This window comes from Capricornis sumatraensis, chromosome 3 (genome assembly GCF_032405125.1).
Source record: "Capricornis sumatraensis isolate serow.1 chromosome 3, serow.2, whole genome shotgun sequence".
In the NCBI taxonomy this organism is placed as follows: domain Eukaryota; kingdom Metazoa; phylum Chordata; class Mammalia; order Artiodactyla; family Bovidae; genus Capricornis; species Capricornis sumatraensis.
The window spans coordinates 116,105,153-116,124,864 of record NC_091071.1 but is presented as its reverse complement, the minus strand read 5'-3'; the positions used below and the strand labels follow the sequence as shown (position 1 = coordinate 116,124,864).

Here is a 19,712-nt window from a genome sequence, read left to right as displayed (position 1 = left end):
CAACTTGGCGAGTTCATCTTTCAGTATCATACCTTTTTGCCTTTTCATACTGTTCATGGAGTCCTCAAGGCAAGAACGCTCATTAAAAAGGGGGAATAATCTAATAGCTGTTTGTGGTTATTTCCATTTCCATCTCCATTTCCATTGGAGATGTACTCCAATACCTTACTGATATTACTTGGAGGAAGAGATGTATAATCAACACCCTGGTATGATTTTTATGAATAGGGAAAATAGTAATAAGTATTATTTACTCAATTATTTTTTCACTGATTATTCATACTTAGCTACAGAAATTGGAAATATTATACTAAAAGAACATATTTTATAAGATTCCAGTGTATCCTAATGAAGCAAATAGTTCAATAATTTTTTGTATTTCCTAATAACTAGGACTCAAGATTAAAAACATTTTCATCTTTCAAAGCCTTTACCTTGAACATAACAGCTCTAACCAGTAGGCACCCCGTTCCCCTACCTCCTGGTTGAACAGTGTCATCTTCCTGAAGACATATGCAGTGTTCCCCTCTTCTGAGTGGCAGGTGACTTGGTAGCAGCCGTAGGATGAACTTCCTGTGGGATCTGGCCAATACTGGTGACACTTAACCTGGTATCAATAAATTTTAGAAATAGACATAATTTAGGTTCTACGATTTTTTTAATATTTTAATTTTTAAGAACTTTCAAGCTTAAAGAAATGTGACTAAATAATTTAATGAATTCTCATATACTCTTCAATTGCACTCATCTCACATGCTAGTAAAGTAATGCTCAAAATTCTCCAAGCCAGGTTTCAACAATACGTGAACCACGAACTTCCAGATGTTCAAACTGGTTTTAGAAAAGACAGAGAAACCAGAGATCAAATTGCCAATATTCGCTGGATCATCCAAAAAGCAAGGGAGTTCCAGAAAAACATCTATTTCTGCTTTATTGACTATGCCAAACCCTTTGACTTATGTGGATCACAATAAACTGTGGAAAATTCTGAAAGAGATGGGAATACCACACCACCTGACCTGCCTCTTGAGAAATCTGTATGCAGGTCAGGAAGCAACAGTTGGAACTAGACATAGAACAATAGACTGGTTTCAAATAGGAAAAGGAATATGTCAAGGCTGTATACTGTCACCCTGCTTATTTAACTGATATGCAGAGTACATCATGAGAAATGCTGGGCTGGAAGAAGCACAAGCTGGAATCAAGATTGCTGGGAGAAATATCAATAACCTCAGATTTGCAGATGATACCACCCTTATGGCAGAAACTGAAAAAGAACTAAAGAGCCTCTTGATGAAAGTGAAAGACAGTGAAGAAGTTGGTTTAAAGCTCAACATTCAAAAAACTAAGATCACGGCACCTGGTCCCATCACTTCATGGCAAACAGATGGGGAAACAGTGGAAACAGTGGCAGACTTTATTTTTGGGGACTCCAAAATCACTGCAGATGGTGACTGCAGCCATGAAATTAAAAGACACTTACTCCTTGGAAGAAAAGTTATGACCAACCTAGACAGCATATTAAAAAGCAGAGATATTACTTTGCCAACAAAGGTCCATCTAATCAAGGCTATGGTTTTTCTAGTAGTCATGTATGGATGTGAGAGTTGGACTATATAGAAAGCTGAGCACTGAATAATGATGCTTTTGAACTGTGGTGTTGGAGAAGACTCTTGAGAGTCCCTTGGACTGCAAGGAGATCCAACCAGTCAATCCTAAAGGAAATCAGTCCTGAATATTCATGGGAAGGACTGATGTTGAAGCTGCAACTCCAATACTTTGTCCACCTAGTACGAAGAGCTTACTCATATGAAAAGACCCTGATGCTGGGAAAGATTGAAGGTGGGAGGAGAAGGGAACAACAGAGGATGAGATGGTTGGATGGCATCACTGACTCAATAGACTTGAGTTTGAGTAATCTCCGCAAGGTGGGAGAGGCCTGGCCTGCTGCAGTCTATGGGGTCACAAAGAGTCGGACATGTCTGAGCGACTGAAGTGAACTGAACTTATACCCTTCACAAAGATCTGCCAATGAGCAACATTTTTTTGGTCATTTCTTCTCTTTGTAATGAGAGTCTGTTTGGATATATTTTGAAACTTCAAATATCTTGTTTACAAGAAGCTTCCAACCTGAAGTAATTGTTACTATGAGGGTGGCAAAATGGTATACTAATCATTATATTTCTTAGATTTAATAGTAAGAAAGACTCTTCAACTAAAATGGGAAATGCAATCCATTTACTTTCATAAATTAGGATACAAAATAAGATTTAATGACATACAATTCTGTTACATTCTATTCAGCCATTTAAAACACACTACTCTATCATTTTTAGAATATCCACAGAGCTGTGTAACCCTCACCACAATCACTTTTAGAACACATTCATCACTCCCAGAGGAAGGCCCACATCCATTAGTAACGACCAGGCAACTCCTCTAATCCACCTGTCTCCTTCCATCCCAGACCTGGGCAGCCAGTGCTCTACTTTTTGTCCCCTGTGGCCTACACTGGACATCACATATAACTAAACCATAAAATATGTTGTGTTTGGTGACTGGCTTTGTTTACTTAGAATAATGTTTTCTAGGTTTATCCATGTTGCAACATGTATCATTTTTTCATACCTTCTTATTGCTAAATAATATTCAACCGTATGACTACACCATATTTTATCAATACATTTCGCTTCTTTCTACCTATGGGCTACTAAGAATAACACTGCTGTGAACATCTGTGCACCAGTTTTTGTGTGGACATGTATTTAATTCTCTTGGGTATTTCTATGAGTGAAATTGCTGAGCTGTAGTCACAGTGTGTTTAGCCTCTTGATGAAATGAAGGGTGTCTTCAAGGGTAAATAGTTACACCATTTACCAAATCCATCAGCAAGACAGCAAGTTCCACTGTCTCCACATCATTACCAACACTGATTATTTTCTGTCATATTTACTTTAGCTATCCAACTAGCTATGAAGTAGTATCTCATTGTAGCTTTCACTTGCATTTCCTTGGCGACTAATGATGCTGAGTATCTTTTCATGATCTTACTGGTCATTTGAATGTCTTCTTTGGAGAATCATCTATTTAGATCCTTTGGCCATTTTTAAATGGGATATTGTTATTTCATGGCTAAGTTATATGAATTCTTCACACATTATAAATACAAATCACTTATTCAAATATATATTAGTCCATTTAAATAATAATAATAATGGCTAACATCACATTTCTTTTAACATAGTATGTGTTAGTTGCAGTTTTAAGCATTTAACCATGATGATTTTAATCATGACACCATAAGAAAGGAAGTTTAAAGATTACAAAAGAGATTAAATCATATGAATATTTTAACTATAGATGTAACATAATTTGAAAAATGTCTGAACAATGTGTAAGATTCAAGTATGACTTACTCTGCCACGTTCAACCTGTGTGGTCAACATCACAACCATGGAGGAGCCTTGTTCCCAAGTCATCTGCCAAAAATCTGTACAAGTGTGTGGTAATGGCCCTTGACAAGCAATGTACTGATTTATAATTCTAGAAGAAGGAATTTCCATCTAAAAAGAAAAAGACACAAAACCAAAATCACTCTGCATTATTACTTTTTCTTAGGATCAAATATAGGAAAATCATCTACTAAATGATAACTAAATGCAATTAATCTCAATAAATTGCAAAGTCAGTAAAACAAATCTCTATCAACTATTTTATTTGAAGAAGTTTCTTGGCAATGTGCAGTAGCTATATATACTTATCTTTCAATTAGTGGAAACAAAAATTTAAATATTTTCCAAAGTACTCTTATGAAATTAAAAGCATCTATATAGAGAATCCTGTTTCACAGGCAGGGACTTGGTATAGAAATAAAAAATATTTCTCTCTATATAGGAAACAAACTACTATATATAAAAATAAACAACAAGGTTCTACTATAAAGCACAGGGAATATATTCGGTATCTTTTAAGTTAAAATGGAAAAGAAAAAAACTGTCTCTAAACAGTTTATTAGTAAATTTTGTGAGAAGCAAAAATTCTGCCATTTGCTTTAGTTTAGATTTTTCATATTACGTATGTGTTTATATATTATGTAATATGCATACAATTATATATAATATATATATAACATGAAAAGATTGCAAGTATTTTAAATTCATTATTTTCAGAAGTTAAGACTGTAACTATTTGGGGAAGATAAACTATCATCCTATTACATTTTAAACACTGAATTCAAAAGGTGTGTGTGTTTATTTCTGGGCTTCCCTGGTGGCTCAGCTGGTAAAGAATCTGCCTCCAATGTGGGAAACCTGGGTTTGATCTCTGGGTTGGGAACATCCCTGGAAAAGGGAATGGCTATCCACTCCAGTCTTCTGGGCTGGAAAGTTTCATGGACTGTATATAATCCATGGGGTCGCAAAGAGTCAGACATGACTGAGCAACTTTGACTTTTACCTCACTCACCATACTATTGTAACACTTTGAACAATAATAACAACAAGCACTTAAATTATTCACATAAAGGAAAGTACAAATCAAATGGTAAGAAATTACCATTTTTTACCTATTAGATTGAAATATCAGAAAATTTGATAATACCATATACACATATGTAGCTTTTATCAGAAACCACGGGTTCATATACGCATTGGAATTCAGAATTTGGGGGATTTTTGAAAGGTTCTTCAGTGCACACACCATGTAATGTAATAAGTAATGTTCCTTGCAGGCTACAGGTCATTACTCTGTAATCAGTCATTATCGAAAAGTCTACACATAATAAATGCTAGAGAGGGTGTTGAGAAAAGGGAACCCTCTTGCACGGTTAGTGGGAATGTAAATTGATACAGCCACAATGGAAGATGGCATGGAGATTCCTTAAAATTCTAGGAATAAAACCACCATGTGACCCAGCAATCCCACTCCTAGGCATACACCCTGAGGAAACCAAAACTGAAAAAAGACACATGTACCCCAATATTCACTGCAGCACTATTTACAATATCTAGAACATGGAGGCAACCTAGATGTCCATCGACAGATGAACGGACCATATACAAATGGTACGTATATACAATGGAATATTACTCAGCCATAAAAAGGAACACATTCAAGTCAGTTCTAATGAGGTAGATGAACCTTAAGTCTATTATACAGCATGAAATTAAGTCAGAGACAGAAAGATAAACATCGTATACTAACACATATATATGAAATCTAGAAAGATGGTACTGATGAATTTATTTCTGAAGAAACAGATATAGAGAACAGATTTATGGACACAGGGAGTGGGGTAGAAGGTGAGATGTATGGAGAGAGAAACATGGAAACTTACATTGCCATATGTAAAATAGATAGCCAATGGGAACTTGCTGTATAACTCATGGAACTCAAACAGGGGCTCTGTATCAACCTAGAGGGGTGGGATGGGGAGAGAGATCGGAGGGAGGTTCAAGAGGGAGGGGACATATGTATAATACTTACAGCTGATTCATGTTGACGTTTGACAGAAAACAACAAAATTCTGTAAAGCAATTATCCTTCAATTAAGAAATAAATGAACTTTTAAAAAAAAGTTCTCATCAGAGGTACAAAGTAAAGTTGATCCTCATTAATCATGGATTCTAGAATAAACCTCAAAGTTTAGATCAGCCCCTCTTATTCCAAATGACTAAGGTATAATTAAAGAAAAAACTTACATTTATATAATTTGCATTGATATAGTCTTCATTACCCTTTAAAATGACCCGTGTAGCATCATCTGAAAAAATTTAAAAGAAAGAATATTTTAATAAAGTTATATTAAGAAGATAACAGATACTTACAAAGAGAATAGATACTTACAAGGCGAAATATCTCTGTATCTATTTTTGGAAATATTCTGAGGTAATTTGGCACAACACATTGTCATTCCAGGCTTTTTCCGATATAGTTGCTAAAAAAAGAAAGTACAAGACAAGTTCAGAAAGCCATTGAGAGTTTTTACTTTTTTAGACTTGATTCTACGCTATCAAGAAATGGGTTTTTGCCTTGGAATACCTCCTCTATACAATGATGTATCTTAGGTTAGTAAAATATTGAACCAGGTTTGCAAAGCTGAATTCTGCAAAATTTCTAATATGATTTATAAACATTTTGAAAAATGGTAAAACATGTAAAAAAACAATTTTGCTTACAGAAAGAGTACCTGAAGTTTTAAATAGCAAATCTATAGGAAATATTTATTTCATTTATTTTATATTTGAAGGTACTCCTTCATTTCTTTTTTAACATATATCCACTCTTTGTTAGATTTTTCTTCCCATTTAGGTAGTGTTCATTTAGAGGTGTTTAAAAGGAAAACTGATGTGCCCTAAATATGTTATAATCATTATCTATAACATATACTCCAGAGCAACAGATATTAATGATGGATAACTACATTGAAAAAAATTAGAGAAGGATTAAATATGACAAGGCACAAAAACTATTCTTTAATTCAGGATTTTTAAGTCTATAATAGTCTATCTTCATCTGAAACCTTTCATAAAAACAGCTATTTAATTATAGAAAAAAATGTTTGATGACATAGACCTATAAAATCTCCCTCTTTTAAACTGATACCTATTAGTGAAACCACAGCTAGAATTTGGGGAGTAATTTTTAAAGCTTTACATTTTACAGCTCTTTTTGCCAATATTTCTCAATAATATTTTATTAATACATTATAACTGATACTAGATTAGGCAGTTAAGAAGTCATGAAATTAACAAGAAAATATGGCCAAACACCTTTTCTATATCATGTTACTTACATCAAACTGTGTCAGTACTGTTCCAGTGATAAGGCCCTCAGCCAGCTGGATCATCGACTCTCGCAGGGAGTGGTCATCCTGATGGATGCTGTCGAGAGGGGCTTTCTCAGGAATGTACTGGAAGTCTGGCTCATTTTCTAGCTTTTCTTCCACTACATCATACACAGCTACAAAAACAAAACCAATATGGAAACCTTAATGAACTGGCAAAAGGAATTTACCAGATATTATTTAATTTTGTGTCAGAAAAAAATATTCACTTATTTGTCACTCATCAGATCTGAGTCTAGGGTCACTGCATACGGGCCAAGAGTGTTGTGGAGTTGAAGAAGTACCTCTGGGGATAAGAAGGGTTCTTGGCCATTATTGCTGAAAATGTCTGCAACTTGCAGAGACAGTAAGAAAAAGAGGAATGTCAAGAAGATCTGCTCTGAACATATCTGTCCTTAATCTGTGGAATCAAAAGCACCAATAGAGGCCTATCCACCACACATGTAGACAGGAAGAGTTACACATGAACTGAAGAGAATGCTAACCTAAATATGTTCTATTGTTGTTTCTCGACATATTTATCAAACAACTTAGAGGACTAGATTTTTTTCTTTTTTTAATATATTTCTTTATTTGGCTGCACAAGTTTTAGTTGAGGCACTTGGGATCTAGTTCCCTGACCAGGAATGGAAACCAGGCCCTCTTCTACCTTGGGAGTGTGGAGTTCTAACCACTGGACCACTGGGAAGTCCCAGGAAACCAAATTTCAAAGGAGAATTCTAGGCCAGAACTCATAGTCATGGGAGTGAGGGGAGCCAAACTCTAAGCTGTAATCCTTAGCCCAATCTCAGCCTGCCCTCCTCTTCTTTCCACCCTCAGCTCCACTCTGTAATTCGGGGGCCTATAAACATACCATGAACAACATCTCAGTCCACACAGAAGCTCAGTCTACACCCCTGTGGAAACTGCTTCTTATGATACCTTATTGGCCTATATCCTGTCATCAACCCTTGGGAGAACAGACCTGGGAAAACTGGCCACAAAAACCCAGGAAGCAGGCTCAGAGATATTTGGTCAGAGAACTGAAGAGTTGAAAAAAGTGGTCTAGAAAGGAAGGAGAGGTCATAGGTGCTGGCTTGCATGCACCCTTGGTCCTGCAGAATCCTGACCCCCATGGGGACAGCAGAGCTCAAGAAGAGCAGAACCTTCTAAAGGACAGAGTCAAGCTCCTGCCTTTAAGAGGCTTTGTTTCTGCTCAGATATAAATGCATTTTTGAGAAGAACAGATTTCTGAAATGAAGAATGCAAAGACAAAAAGATATAAATGCATTTTGTCTAAGAAGAAATAAGATTTAAAGGAGAGAAGACCAGGAAAAACAAGCTCTTATTCTCTGATATTGTAACCTAATTAACTGATGACAGCTGTGCTGGGTCTTCACTGATGCATGTGGGCTCTCTCTGGTTGTGGTGCAGAGGGTTCTCACTGCAGTGGCTTCTCCTGTTGCAGAGCACGAGTTCTAAGCTCTCAGGCTCTAGAGCGCAGGCTCCGCGGCTGTGGCACATGGGCTTAGCTGCTCTGCAGCATGTGGAATCTTTTGGACCAGAGATTCAACCCATGGCCCCCGCACTGGCAGGCAGATTCTTAACCACTAGACCACCAGGGAAGTCCTTTTCTGATATTTTTGACAAACATAATTTAAAATTTTGATTATACATATATATATTTTTTTTAATGGACATGACACCTGCACTGAAAGTGAATCCTGGTCCAGATTTTATTGATAAAACAGTATTAGAAAGATATTTGCCAAAAGAAGTAGGTACCAGGTGGGTTCCTCTCCTAGTTTAAAGTATAAATGGGGTAAATCGGAATTGCAAAATGACCATGCCTTTTCCATTATATAGACTTTTGTTCATATTCTCTCTCTGTACTAGTCATGAATTTGCAAGCAGGTAATGAATGTCTTGGTGAATAAACGTCTTCAACTATAAAACGATGCTAATTCACTTGTCTCACTGGATGGCTGTAAACATTACATGAGAAGGTATGAAAGAGCCAGGTCTATGGAAAGCATTTTAAAATTATTAGCTAATATGATTATTAAGTTCTCCAGGGTCTGTTATCAAGAGAAAACTGAAAAAACATCAAATTCAGAGACAACTCTTAGTATGAAAATTAAGTTGTTTTATGTGACAGAAAATGCCTGAAAATGAACCACCTAAATATCAGATCTAAATAAATGAGTTCCTTTAAAAGTCAAAAATGGAATGGTCTGTTGAAGTCTTCTAAATTTTCCTAGAAAGCTGATTTTTTTTTTTTAACTAATTGAAGGTTTATGGCAATTCTGTGTTGAGCAAGCCTACTGGTATCATTTTTCAAGAAGCATTTGTTACTTTGTGTCTCTCATATTTTTGTAATTCTCCCAATAAATTTCAAACTTTTTGTTTTTATTATATTTGTTATAGTGCTCTATGATCCGGAGAAGGCAATGGCACCCCACTCCAGTACTCCTGCCTGGGAAATCCCATGGGTGGAGGAGCCTGGTAGTCTGCAGTCCATGGGGTCGCTAAGAGTCGGACACGACTGAGCGAGTTCACTTTCACTTTTCACTTTCATGCACTGGAGAAGGAAATGGCAACCCACTCCAGTGTTCTTGCCTGGAGAATCCCAGGGACGGGGGAGCCTGGTGGGCAACCGTCTATGGGGTCGCACAGAGTCGGACACGACTGAAGTGACTTAGCAGCAGCAGCAGCTCTATGATCAAAGATCTTTGATTTAGTATTTCAAAAGATTATGACTCCCTGAAGGTTCAGATGATGACAGCAATTTTTAGCAATATTTTTAAATTAAGGTATGTACCTTACATACTTAACAGACTATAGTATAGTATAAACAAAACTTTTATATGTATTGAGAAATAAAAAAAATATGTGACTTGCTTTACTGTAATATTTTATTTATTTACTGTGATATTTATTGTGATGGTCTGGAACTGAAACTGCAATATCTCCAAGGTCTGCCTGTAGAGAAGATAAAATGAAAATGTCTGTACCCAAGAGGCAAAATAGGTGTGTAGGGGAGTAGATATTTCTAATTACATTTTGTTCCTTATGGTATGTAGTCAGCAACTAACAATGTAACATTAACCAATAATTACTGTTCTGACTAAAACTATGATTAACAATAAACTGTTCAGAACAAAACTAGAAGAATATGTCCAACACTAGACAGTACAGGCACTTAAGAATTTTTTCTCAGAGGAGAATGATTAATGTTGAGGAAACCTGAAACTATGCCATTATGAACACAGGTTGAAGGACCTGGGATTGTATAACTGGAAAAAAAAAAAAGGACAGCTTCTAGTAAAACTCACTGCAAAACACTGATGAGGGATTGAACTTATTCTGTATTACATTTATTCTGCATAGCACAGAGAGACAGAACTAGAAATGCTGGGATTGAAGGAAGATGGACTTTTAGGTCAATTAATAGTTTCACACTGTCCACAGGGGGAATGAACTGCTTCAGGAGTCACTGAGCACTCCATGTGGCAGGATATTCTTGAGGTTGTCATGGAAACTAAACTCTAGCTTGTTGGTTTTCTACAGGTGGAACAGCAAGTACATCTGAGTATCTAGGACTCCTTGAGCACCTTGGGGGTGAGAGAGGCAACTGCAGTCATGGTGGTCTGGAGAGAACTTCCTGAGGCTGACATCTCAGCAGAGACCTGAACGATGTGAAGGTATACACTGTACAAACATCAAGAGGAGTGCTTTAAGCAGGACCATCAAGAAGGCCAGCACAGACAACAAGAGAGTGAGGAAGGCAAAGGGGCAGGCAAGGTGGCTGAGAATTTGCATTTGACTCTACATGTGAACACTTCTCTGGTGGCTCAGTGGTAAAAAAAAAATCCACCTACCAATTCAGGAAATATGGGTTTGATCCCTGGGCTGGGAAGATCCCCTGGAGAAGGAAATGGCAAACCACTCCAATATTCTCGCCTAGAAAATCCCATGAACAAAGGAGCCTGGTGGGCTACAGTCCACGGGGTCGCAAAAGAATTGGACATGACTTAGCGACTAAACAACCACCACTATGAATGGAAGCCACAGGTCAGTCTGATGTGACCAAGTTCTAAGAAGTCCACTCTAGCTGCTGTGTCTAGTAATAAACATGAGGGAATTATTAAAAACATGCAGTAAATCACGGAGTACTCACCATTAGGTCGAACTAGAAGGACTAACTCCCCAGAATGTCTCTCACAGCTCGCTTTGATCAGCAGGACCACCTGGTCGTGGGTGTGCTCTGCAATGTCCTGACCATTGATCAGTACCACTTGGTCCCCTTCATTCAATCGAGGGACACACAGGTCAGCCTATCAAGGGATGCAAAGAAGGTTTCAAATTCACATGTAGCTTTCTGGAAGTAAGGGATGCAAAGGTTTCAAATTCACATGTAGCTTTCTGGAAGCAGTTCATTCCCCCTGTGGACACTGTGAAACTATTAATTTACTTTTATAGACTCCAGAGCAGAAATAAAATTACATACAGAAATCATCTATCCATTCACTCATCTATTAAAAAAAAACAGAAATAGAAAACTCACTTTCAGACCTCCCTGGTGGTCCAGTGGTGAAGAATTCATCTGCCAATGCAGGGGACACAGGTTCAGTCCCTGGTCCAGGAAGATGGGGCAGCTAAGCCTGTGCACCATAACTACTGAGGCTGTGCTCCAGAGCCTGTGCTCCGCAACCAGAGAAGCCACCAAAATGAGAAGCCCATGTACAACTAGAGTAGCCCCTGCTTGCAGCAACTAGAGAAAGCCTGCATGCAGCAATGAAAACTCAGCACAAACAAAAAGAATTAAAAACAAAACTCACTTTCCTATAAAGACATTCTTTTTTTCCTTCTTCATTAATAATTTTTCCCCTGATGCCCTAGTACAATTCCAGACATACAAGTAAGACCAATGCTCTCAAGTGCATAGATCAAGGTAGCTCTCACTTTGCACTGTCCAGATACATACTAATTTCAGTTGCACAGCTGAGTTAAATAACACCAGTCTGCTAACATCATGCGAATTTCAGTTACTGCATAAATTACAAGTAACTGCATAAAGTTCAAAATTCGCTGTTAGCCTGACAGTCCAAAAATCACTATATAAATCATAAATATGCAGCATGATCAATGACCAATCACATCCCTTCTTTCCAAGTGTATTGGTGGCCTGTTGTTATGCATCAGTTACTCAGTTCATGTGGAGATAGCAAAGCAGGTACTTGTGTGGTCTCCTTGTCTCCCAAAGATAAACCCACTTTGGGTAAGGAGCAACTGGCCAAAAAGTTACAAGAGCAGCAAAGAAACAAAAAGGGACAGTGCTGAAGGTAAAATTCAAAGTGAACATAAATGGAGTTATAGAAGAAGTAATTTACTATTTAACTATCAACATTTCTATTGTTTGAGACCCTAGATATGCAGGGAAAGGAATTTAGAGAAGATGAACTTATTAGCACAAATGATGAAAGTGGCTGTGACAAGAAGGATGAAGGTGTCCAAGAAAGTGATGCTGGCAAGAAACTTCTTGGGACTTCCCTGGCGGTCCAGTGGTTAAGACTTCACACATCCAATGCAGGGGATATAGGTTCTATCCCTGGTCAGGGAAATACCATCCCACATGCCACAGTGTGGCAAAAAAAAATTAAAAATTGAGAGGAAATAAAAATGGAAACATCTTTAAAAAACAAAAACTCAATACAGGAACTCCTGGAAGGCATTTCATATCACTGAAAGTGCAAAGGACAAGTGGAAGTGGGATTCAGACTTAGAAAGAATTATCACTATTTGTTGAGATAAATAAGGAAAAATGCACAGCCTGTAATTTAAGTTATATGACAAGAAAAAGAAAAGCACTGTTCACAAATTACCTTTGGTAAGTTTTCACAAAGAAATAAAAGACTTTGATTCTCAATGTTTCTGACGTTCTGAATTATAGGATAATTAATCAGTATTATTTTATTATTTCTTCATTTCCCAATACATTTAAAAGAGAAAGCATCAGAAATTTTAATGTTTTGACAAAAAATTTAAAAGTCATGGAAAAAAACACAATTTTCCCCATTGACTCAGTATGGATTCAGGCCACATGGTTATCTTTATAGCTGTGCACTACTGTGTGAAAACAAACAAGTAAATAAGGTAAAAGAAATCAACAGAAATATGGACAGCCTGTTCCAGGAATACAGTAATGAGAACACAACAGAATTAAGTTTGCAGGATGATGGGGCTGGGCCTTACAGAAAGGGCTGTGGCAAAGGCTTGAAAGATGGAAGCAGGACTAAACTCACTCTACAACACCAAGTCAACACAATTCAACAAGGTACTGTCATTAGTAGAAAGAGTACTGATCCAGAAGTCAGGTTCTTCCACTGCTGCTTATGAAATGTGTGATTTTAGACACCTGAAATGCTGAAAATGGAACAGGTATCTATTTTAATTATGCATAGTTGTAAAATTTTAAAAATGAGATATTTCAATGTAAAGAATTAAAACCTGGGAAAATTTAAAATCAAGGTTCGGACCATTCCCTTGAGGTGCTCTTTCTCTACTTTTCTGCATGTTATAGCACACTATTAGTTACCTGTTATAACTGAAGGGAACCCTCTTACACTTAATCTTCTTCTGCTCTTTGTCAGATAATTTCTTACTTGCATTTCATTCTGATTTGGAGTCTACATCAGATGAATTTTGCTGGGACAACAGCTATTGGCTTGAATATGATCAGACAGGAAGAAATATACGACTTTGGAAATTGCTGTTGTTCAGTCACAAAGTCATGCTTGACTCTTTGCAAACCCATGGACTGCAGCACGCCAGGCTTGGAAATAACTTGAAAATTACTCTGTCCATTTCAAAAGGTGTCCAATAGAGAAAATGACGTTAAAATATTTTAAACACTGCCCTTTTCTACCAATCACCTAAAATGAGGCTTCTAAACACTGTAATGGTCTCTAAATTAATAATATTTCATTTATTTTGTATTTATTTAATTGATTCTAAAGTCAGCCACTATTTACATTGTTCTGGTAGAAAGGAAAAATTACCAATATAGTAATCTGTATAGCCTAAAAAGAATATATAGAATCATAAAGTTCTGTTTGGAAATTAACCTGTCTATAGAGTGCTCCCTGAATATCCTTGACTGAATTGCAAACTATCCACGTTCACTGCTCAGAAAAAAATCAATATTCATTTTATGACTTTACCTGGCATACAAATAAAAAAAGATTTCTTTCCTAATTTTAAGGGCAAAACATGCTCACCATCACGATTCAGACAATTAAAAAAAGGAAGCAAGAGATAAATATCAGTAATTCCACCACCATGATGAAATACTGCTAACGATTTCAGCATGTTTCCAGATTTTTAAAATATAACTCACAATTTAAAAAACTGGATTAAACACATATGAAATTATAATATGTATTTTCATTGAGTATAGCTGATTTCCAATATTGTGTTAGTCTCAGATGTACAGGTAAGTGATTCAGTTATACATATTAATATAGGTATGTCTTTCAGTTCTTTTCCATTACAGGTTATTACAAGTCATTGAATATAGTTCCCTGTGCAATAAGGTAAATCTTTGCTACTTATCTATTTTATACACAGTGGTGGGTATCTGTTAATCCTGTACTCTTAACTTATCCCTGTTAGCCTCTTCCCTCTTTGGTAACCATAAGTTTGCTTTTTATGTCTCTGAGTCTATCTTTGTTTTATAAATAAACTTATTTATATTATCTTTAGGTTCTAAATATAAATGATACCATATAATATTTGTTTTCTTTCTGTCTGACTGACTTCACTCAGTTTGATAATCTCTAGGTACATTCACATTGCTGCAAATAGCATTATTTCACTTTTTTATAGCTGAGTAGTATTCCATTGTAAAATGTTTTTCAAAATACTATCTTATGAAAACCTTTCCATACTTACATAAAACATCATCTATTATTTCAATAGCTGCAAACCAAAGCATAATTTATTTAGTCAGCTCTAATGATGTACATTTTGATTTTCCCTCCAATTTTAATTTTCACCAACAATACTACAATGAACATTGTTGTATATCCTATGTTCTGTTTCATAAGAGGTAGTTCCTAAAAGTAGAATTATCAGGTCAAAAGACATATATTTGACTTTTAGTTAAAACTTTTGTATTGGGGAAAACTATACATTGCACAGTTTAAACAGCTGACTTGCTCTGTAAGATTATGACAACAAGAAACCATTTCCTATATTCTTCCCTATGCTCCCCTCACCAACACCCACCCTCGCCACCACCCGGTGTGAGGCAACTTATTTCAACATTTTAGCTACAGCTTTTGTATTTACCTTAGTATCACTATGTAACTTTCTAATTTCATTATTTAGTTTTTATTTTAGACATTATCTTTCTACTTGATAAATGAGAATACAGCCCCCTCTCACCTCCTCATCTTGCAGTACCCCCGTCCCCCAACACATATTTTCCAATACATACTGAACAAATAATTTTGGACTACTTCCCTTATCTTTCACATGTGTAGTAAGTTTATTTTATACATCACATCCCTGTCTTGTCACTTTTGATCACAAGGGATTTGTTTAAAAGAGGACATTTGATCCGAGATGAATCTATGAGGTCTTACTTTCTCTGAGTCTGTAATTTAGAGTGAGGAGTCTAATGATTCTGGGGTGCTAAGCTGGGTACATAAAACACAAACCCAGAAGTTGCTGGTAGGCACATCCCTTCAAAAGAACTGTGGGACATAATGGTGGTAGCTACACAATTTCTATTTAGTTGAAATTTTGGAGTCACCATCATATCTAAACAAAGAGTGTGTCTGTGGTGCTTGGCTTGAAGCTGCTACTAAGTACACTTTTCATTTAGAATGTATTTTATTGTAGCTTGAGAGATTAAGCTGATTCTAGTACAAACCAGTTTACACTGAGAAAGAAAAATTCACAAAAACAAAAATGGACATGAAAAGTAGTTCTGATGATTTGTAAAATTCTTTCTAGAAGTCTGACTACATTCCTGTCCTGGGGTTTTGTGATACACCTCTACAGCTGTACGAAAAATTTTGTATTTATAATTAAGCCAGGGGTATGCAGTGACAGACTTTATTTTCTTGGGCTCCAAAATTACTGCAGCCATAAAATTAAAAGACATCTGCTCCTTGGAAGGAAAGCTATGACAAACCCTAGATTCGAAAGCTGAGACATCAATTTGCTGATAAAGGTCCACGTAGTCAAAGCTATGATTTTTTTCAGTAGTCATGTATGGATATGAGAGCTGAATCATCATAAAGAAGGCTGCTACAGAATTTCTATTCAGTAGGGATTTTGGAGTCACCAAAGAATTGATACTTTCAAATTATGGTGCTGGAGATGACTTTTGAAAGTCCCTTGAACTGTAAGGCGATCAAACCAGTCAATCCTAAAGGAAATCAACCATGAATATTCATTGAAAGGACTGATGCTGAAACTCCAATACTTTGGCCACCTGATGCAAAGAGCCGACTCACTGGAAAGGACTCTGATGCTCGGAACAATTTAAGAGGAGAAGGGGGCGACAGAGGATGAGATGGTTAGACAGTATCATCGACTCAATGGACATGAATTTGAGCACACTCTAGGACACAGTGAAGGATAGGGAGTGCTGGAGTCCATAGGCTCACAGTGTGCTGTAGGCCACGGGGTCACAAAGACTCAGACACAACTTAACAACTGGAAACAACAAAAATTTCACAAGTACCCTGTTATTTGCAATCAACAAGTTCTTAAAAACCAGAACCAAAAGTATATATCATGATATCCTTGATCAATCTTGACTGTGATCTTCAAATCAACTTTGAGGTTGCTGCAAAGCACCAAAATCCCATAACTGGTCTCTTTCTCTCAGGCTGTAGGTTCCCACCTTTCCCAGGACAGAGACAGTTAAATGATACCGGGTACTGACTCAAAGTTCTTAAAGAAAAATACAGTTAAACAAAATAAACAACAGAAACGGGAATCTGAAAGCAGTATTTACTATACAAGGAGCAATAAAAATGATGTACCCACAATTTATTAAGAATTGTCCTTATGATTCATAAGCAGAAAGTTTATGAGTACTGAAGCTGAAGGATAGGGCAAGGGGGTGGGAGTGTTTTCATCATCATGGGTACATACAGTATTTTCTTTACTTTTGCTTAGCATGTTCACAATAAAGAGTTTCAAATAGATATTTTAAACAGAAAGTAGACAAATAGAATGTAAGTAAACAATTCTAAATGAAAAAAGAAGTCAAGGAAAAAGCAAACAAACTATACCTCTGTCTACATTTTGCTATTTAGAGGGGTTATTTTGATAGAGTCTAGAGTATTTGTAAAAACAAGTATTTGAAAAACTGTTCTAGAAGATAGGGAAGAAATAAAAATTAACTTCCCAGCAATTTAGGAGATTCAGCAAACAACATGTGATACTTGACAAACTAAATGATTCATTTTATTGTTTTATTTATACTAAGAAAATAAGTATGTATTCTTGAAGCTAGGATCACTGAGAAGGCTGCTGAACTCACAGGGGTTCCTGGCGCAACTCGGGACACGATCACAGGCATCTTCTGGTCACATCCTCCCTTTACATTAGAGCAAATCAAGCATTAGTCAGCATTACAGATACAGAAACACCTTATTTAAAAGATGAGTGCAATACAAATTCTAAGTTACCTTTACATTGAATCCAAACCTCCCATTTTCATCAGGTTTCATTCTGATTAGAACGAGATTATCATGTGGAATACCACCATTAGGCTTAAAAAGACAAAAATAGATGACTCATCATTCTCATTTATAGGCTACTTACTTTCAGATATACAGGAAGCATGCTTTGTGTATGTTGATATTACCTAAAGTGTATAAAGAATCATAATTCAAATTTCTCTCTTGCCTTACCGCTGTATACTAGACTATAAGTGCCAGAGTAACAGGGCCTTTATTACTTACCTAATTAATTAACCACAGTGTCCCTAGAACCTGGCTCAAAGCTTTGCACAGAGCAAGTATCTGTAAGTTTTATATGAATTCATTATATTCCCTCTGCTTTTTAAAAACAGCTTCATTGAGACACAATTCACATACTACACTTCACCCATTCAGAGAGTATAATTCAGTAATTTCTACTACAGTGACAGAATTGTACCAACACCGCTACTATTTAATTTTAGAACCTTTTCCTCATCCCCCAAAGAAACCCTGTGTCCATCATCAGTCACTCCCTCTCTGCTTGCCCCCATCCCCCAAGTCTTATTCAACTCATCTATTTTCTCTCCCTCTATATATACATACTTGACTATTCTGAACGTTTCATGTATGTTGAATTACACAATATATGGTCATTTGTAACAAGCTTCTTTCACTTAATGTCGTATGCCTATTCTGTAAGGTAAGTATCTGACTAATTCTTTCTTATCCTTCCAAGACACAGGTCTGAGACGATCATTTCTGGGAAATCTTCCCTTAAATCCACAGCTGAATTAGTTGTATTTATATACTTGTGAATTCCCTAAAATCACTTCTAATTACAGAACTCATCGTCCTCAAAGCACCGGTAGCTTCTGACACAGGTGATTACTCTCTCCGTGACCTTCTTCTCATCAGCTAGCTGGCTAGTTCTCTTTCCTACCATTTTGGCTGCATCTTTTCAGTTTCCTTTGCTTTGATCTCCCTCATCTTTATAGCTTGGAGGACTAAAATTTCAGAATCTCTTATTAAGGTAATCTGAACACTCTACACTTCCTGCCTCATGCTTTTAAATATTTTGTCTACATGCCATCAACTCTCAACATTATAACTTCAGCTTCAATCCCTCTCTTCAACTCCAGAATCATGTCTCTAAATGGATTCCTAGTAGACATATCATTGTGCCCCTATCGAGCTTCTGATATCCCCCCACACCTGTTCTACCTGGAACCTTTTACATCCCAGCAAATGGCAACTTCATCCTCCTAGCTGTTTAGGCCCCAAATCTTATTATCCTTGATTCTCTCTCCCTAGTACGCTACAACCAGTCCATCAGCAGACTGTGTCAGCTGTACTCTAAAACTCCCCCAGAACTCAGCCATGGTCTTATTTCTTCCACAGCCATGCTGGTCCAATCACCACTGCTTCATGGGATGACACCTCATAGCCAGTTTCTCTACTGCCACCCTGCTTTTGATTTTTTCTCAACATAAAAGCCAGAGTGAAACCATTCAAACCTAAGTGACAGCACACTGCTTCTCTCCTCAATTATGTCCATTTGCTTGCAATCTCACTTACAGACTGGACAAAACCTTTACAAAACCAGGCATTTAGGATCTGGCCCTTTCCTGTTCCTTCTGGTTTGCTCATTCTGCTCTGGCCACACTGACCCCCTTGGTGTCCTCTGACAGGATCAGTCACACCCTGTCTTTGCACTGTTGTTCTCTGGGCTTATCTGCTCTCCTGTCAAGTATCCATGTGGTTTATCACCAAACTCATCCCTGGCTCAAACTAAGTTAAAACTGTAGTACTCCACTCTGGAAATTTCCTAGCCCTTTTCTGCCTTGTCTCTGTAGCGTTTATCTAATAGGTTATAAATTTATTTACTTTGTTTACAGCTTGTCTCATCCTTATCCTTAGAATATAAGTTCCTTGCAGGCAGAGTTTTTAAAATTTTATTCTACCATATTCCCAGAGCCCATAACAATGCATGGCACAGAGCAGGTATTCAATAAGTAATTTTTGCTTGAGTGATAAAACAAACTAGACTGTAGATTATTTAATAGGAGGGATGATGTCTGATTTATATTTGTATGCCCCAAGTGGAGTCGCTCAGTCGTGTCTGACTCTCTGCGAACCCATGGACTGTAGCCCACCAGGCTCCT

General features: G+C 36.9%; 1 protein-coding gene across 1 annotated transcript in view; it reads right to left on the bottom strand.

Moving 5' to 3' along the window:
• Positions 1–19,712, bottom strand: part of PTPN4 (protein tyrosine phosphatase non-receptor type 4) — a 158,816-nt gene that overhangs the window by 13,838 nt on the left and 125,266 nt on the right. The window contains exons 16-23 of the mRNA XM_068967919.1: positions 17,536–17,619; positions 17,388–17,444; positions 11,004–11,160; positions 6,794–6,960; positions 5,845–5,935; positions 5,700–5,761; positions 3,417–3,563; positions 479–607 (exon numbers count right to left, since the gene is read on the bottom strand). Of these exons, the coding sequence (XP_068824020.1) occupies positions 479–607; positions 3,417–3,563; positions 5,700–5,761; positions 5,845–5,935; positions 6,794–6,960; positions 11,004–11,160; positions 17,388–17,444; positions 17,536–17,619 (894 nt within the window). The remainder of the gene's footprint in view (positions 1–478; positions 608–3,416; positions 3,564–5,699; positions 5,762–5,844; positions 5,936–6,793; positions 6,961–11,003; positions 11,161–17,387; positions 17,445–17,535; positions 17,620–19,712) is intronic.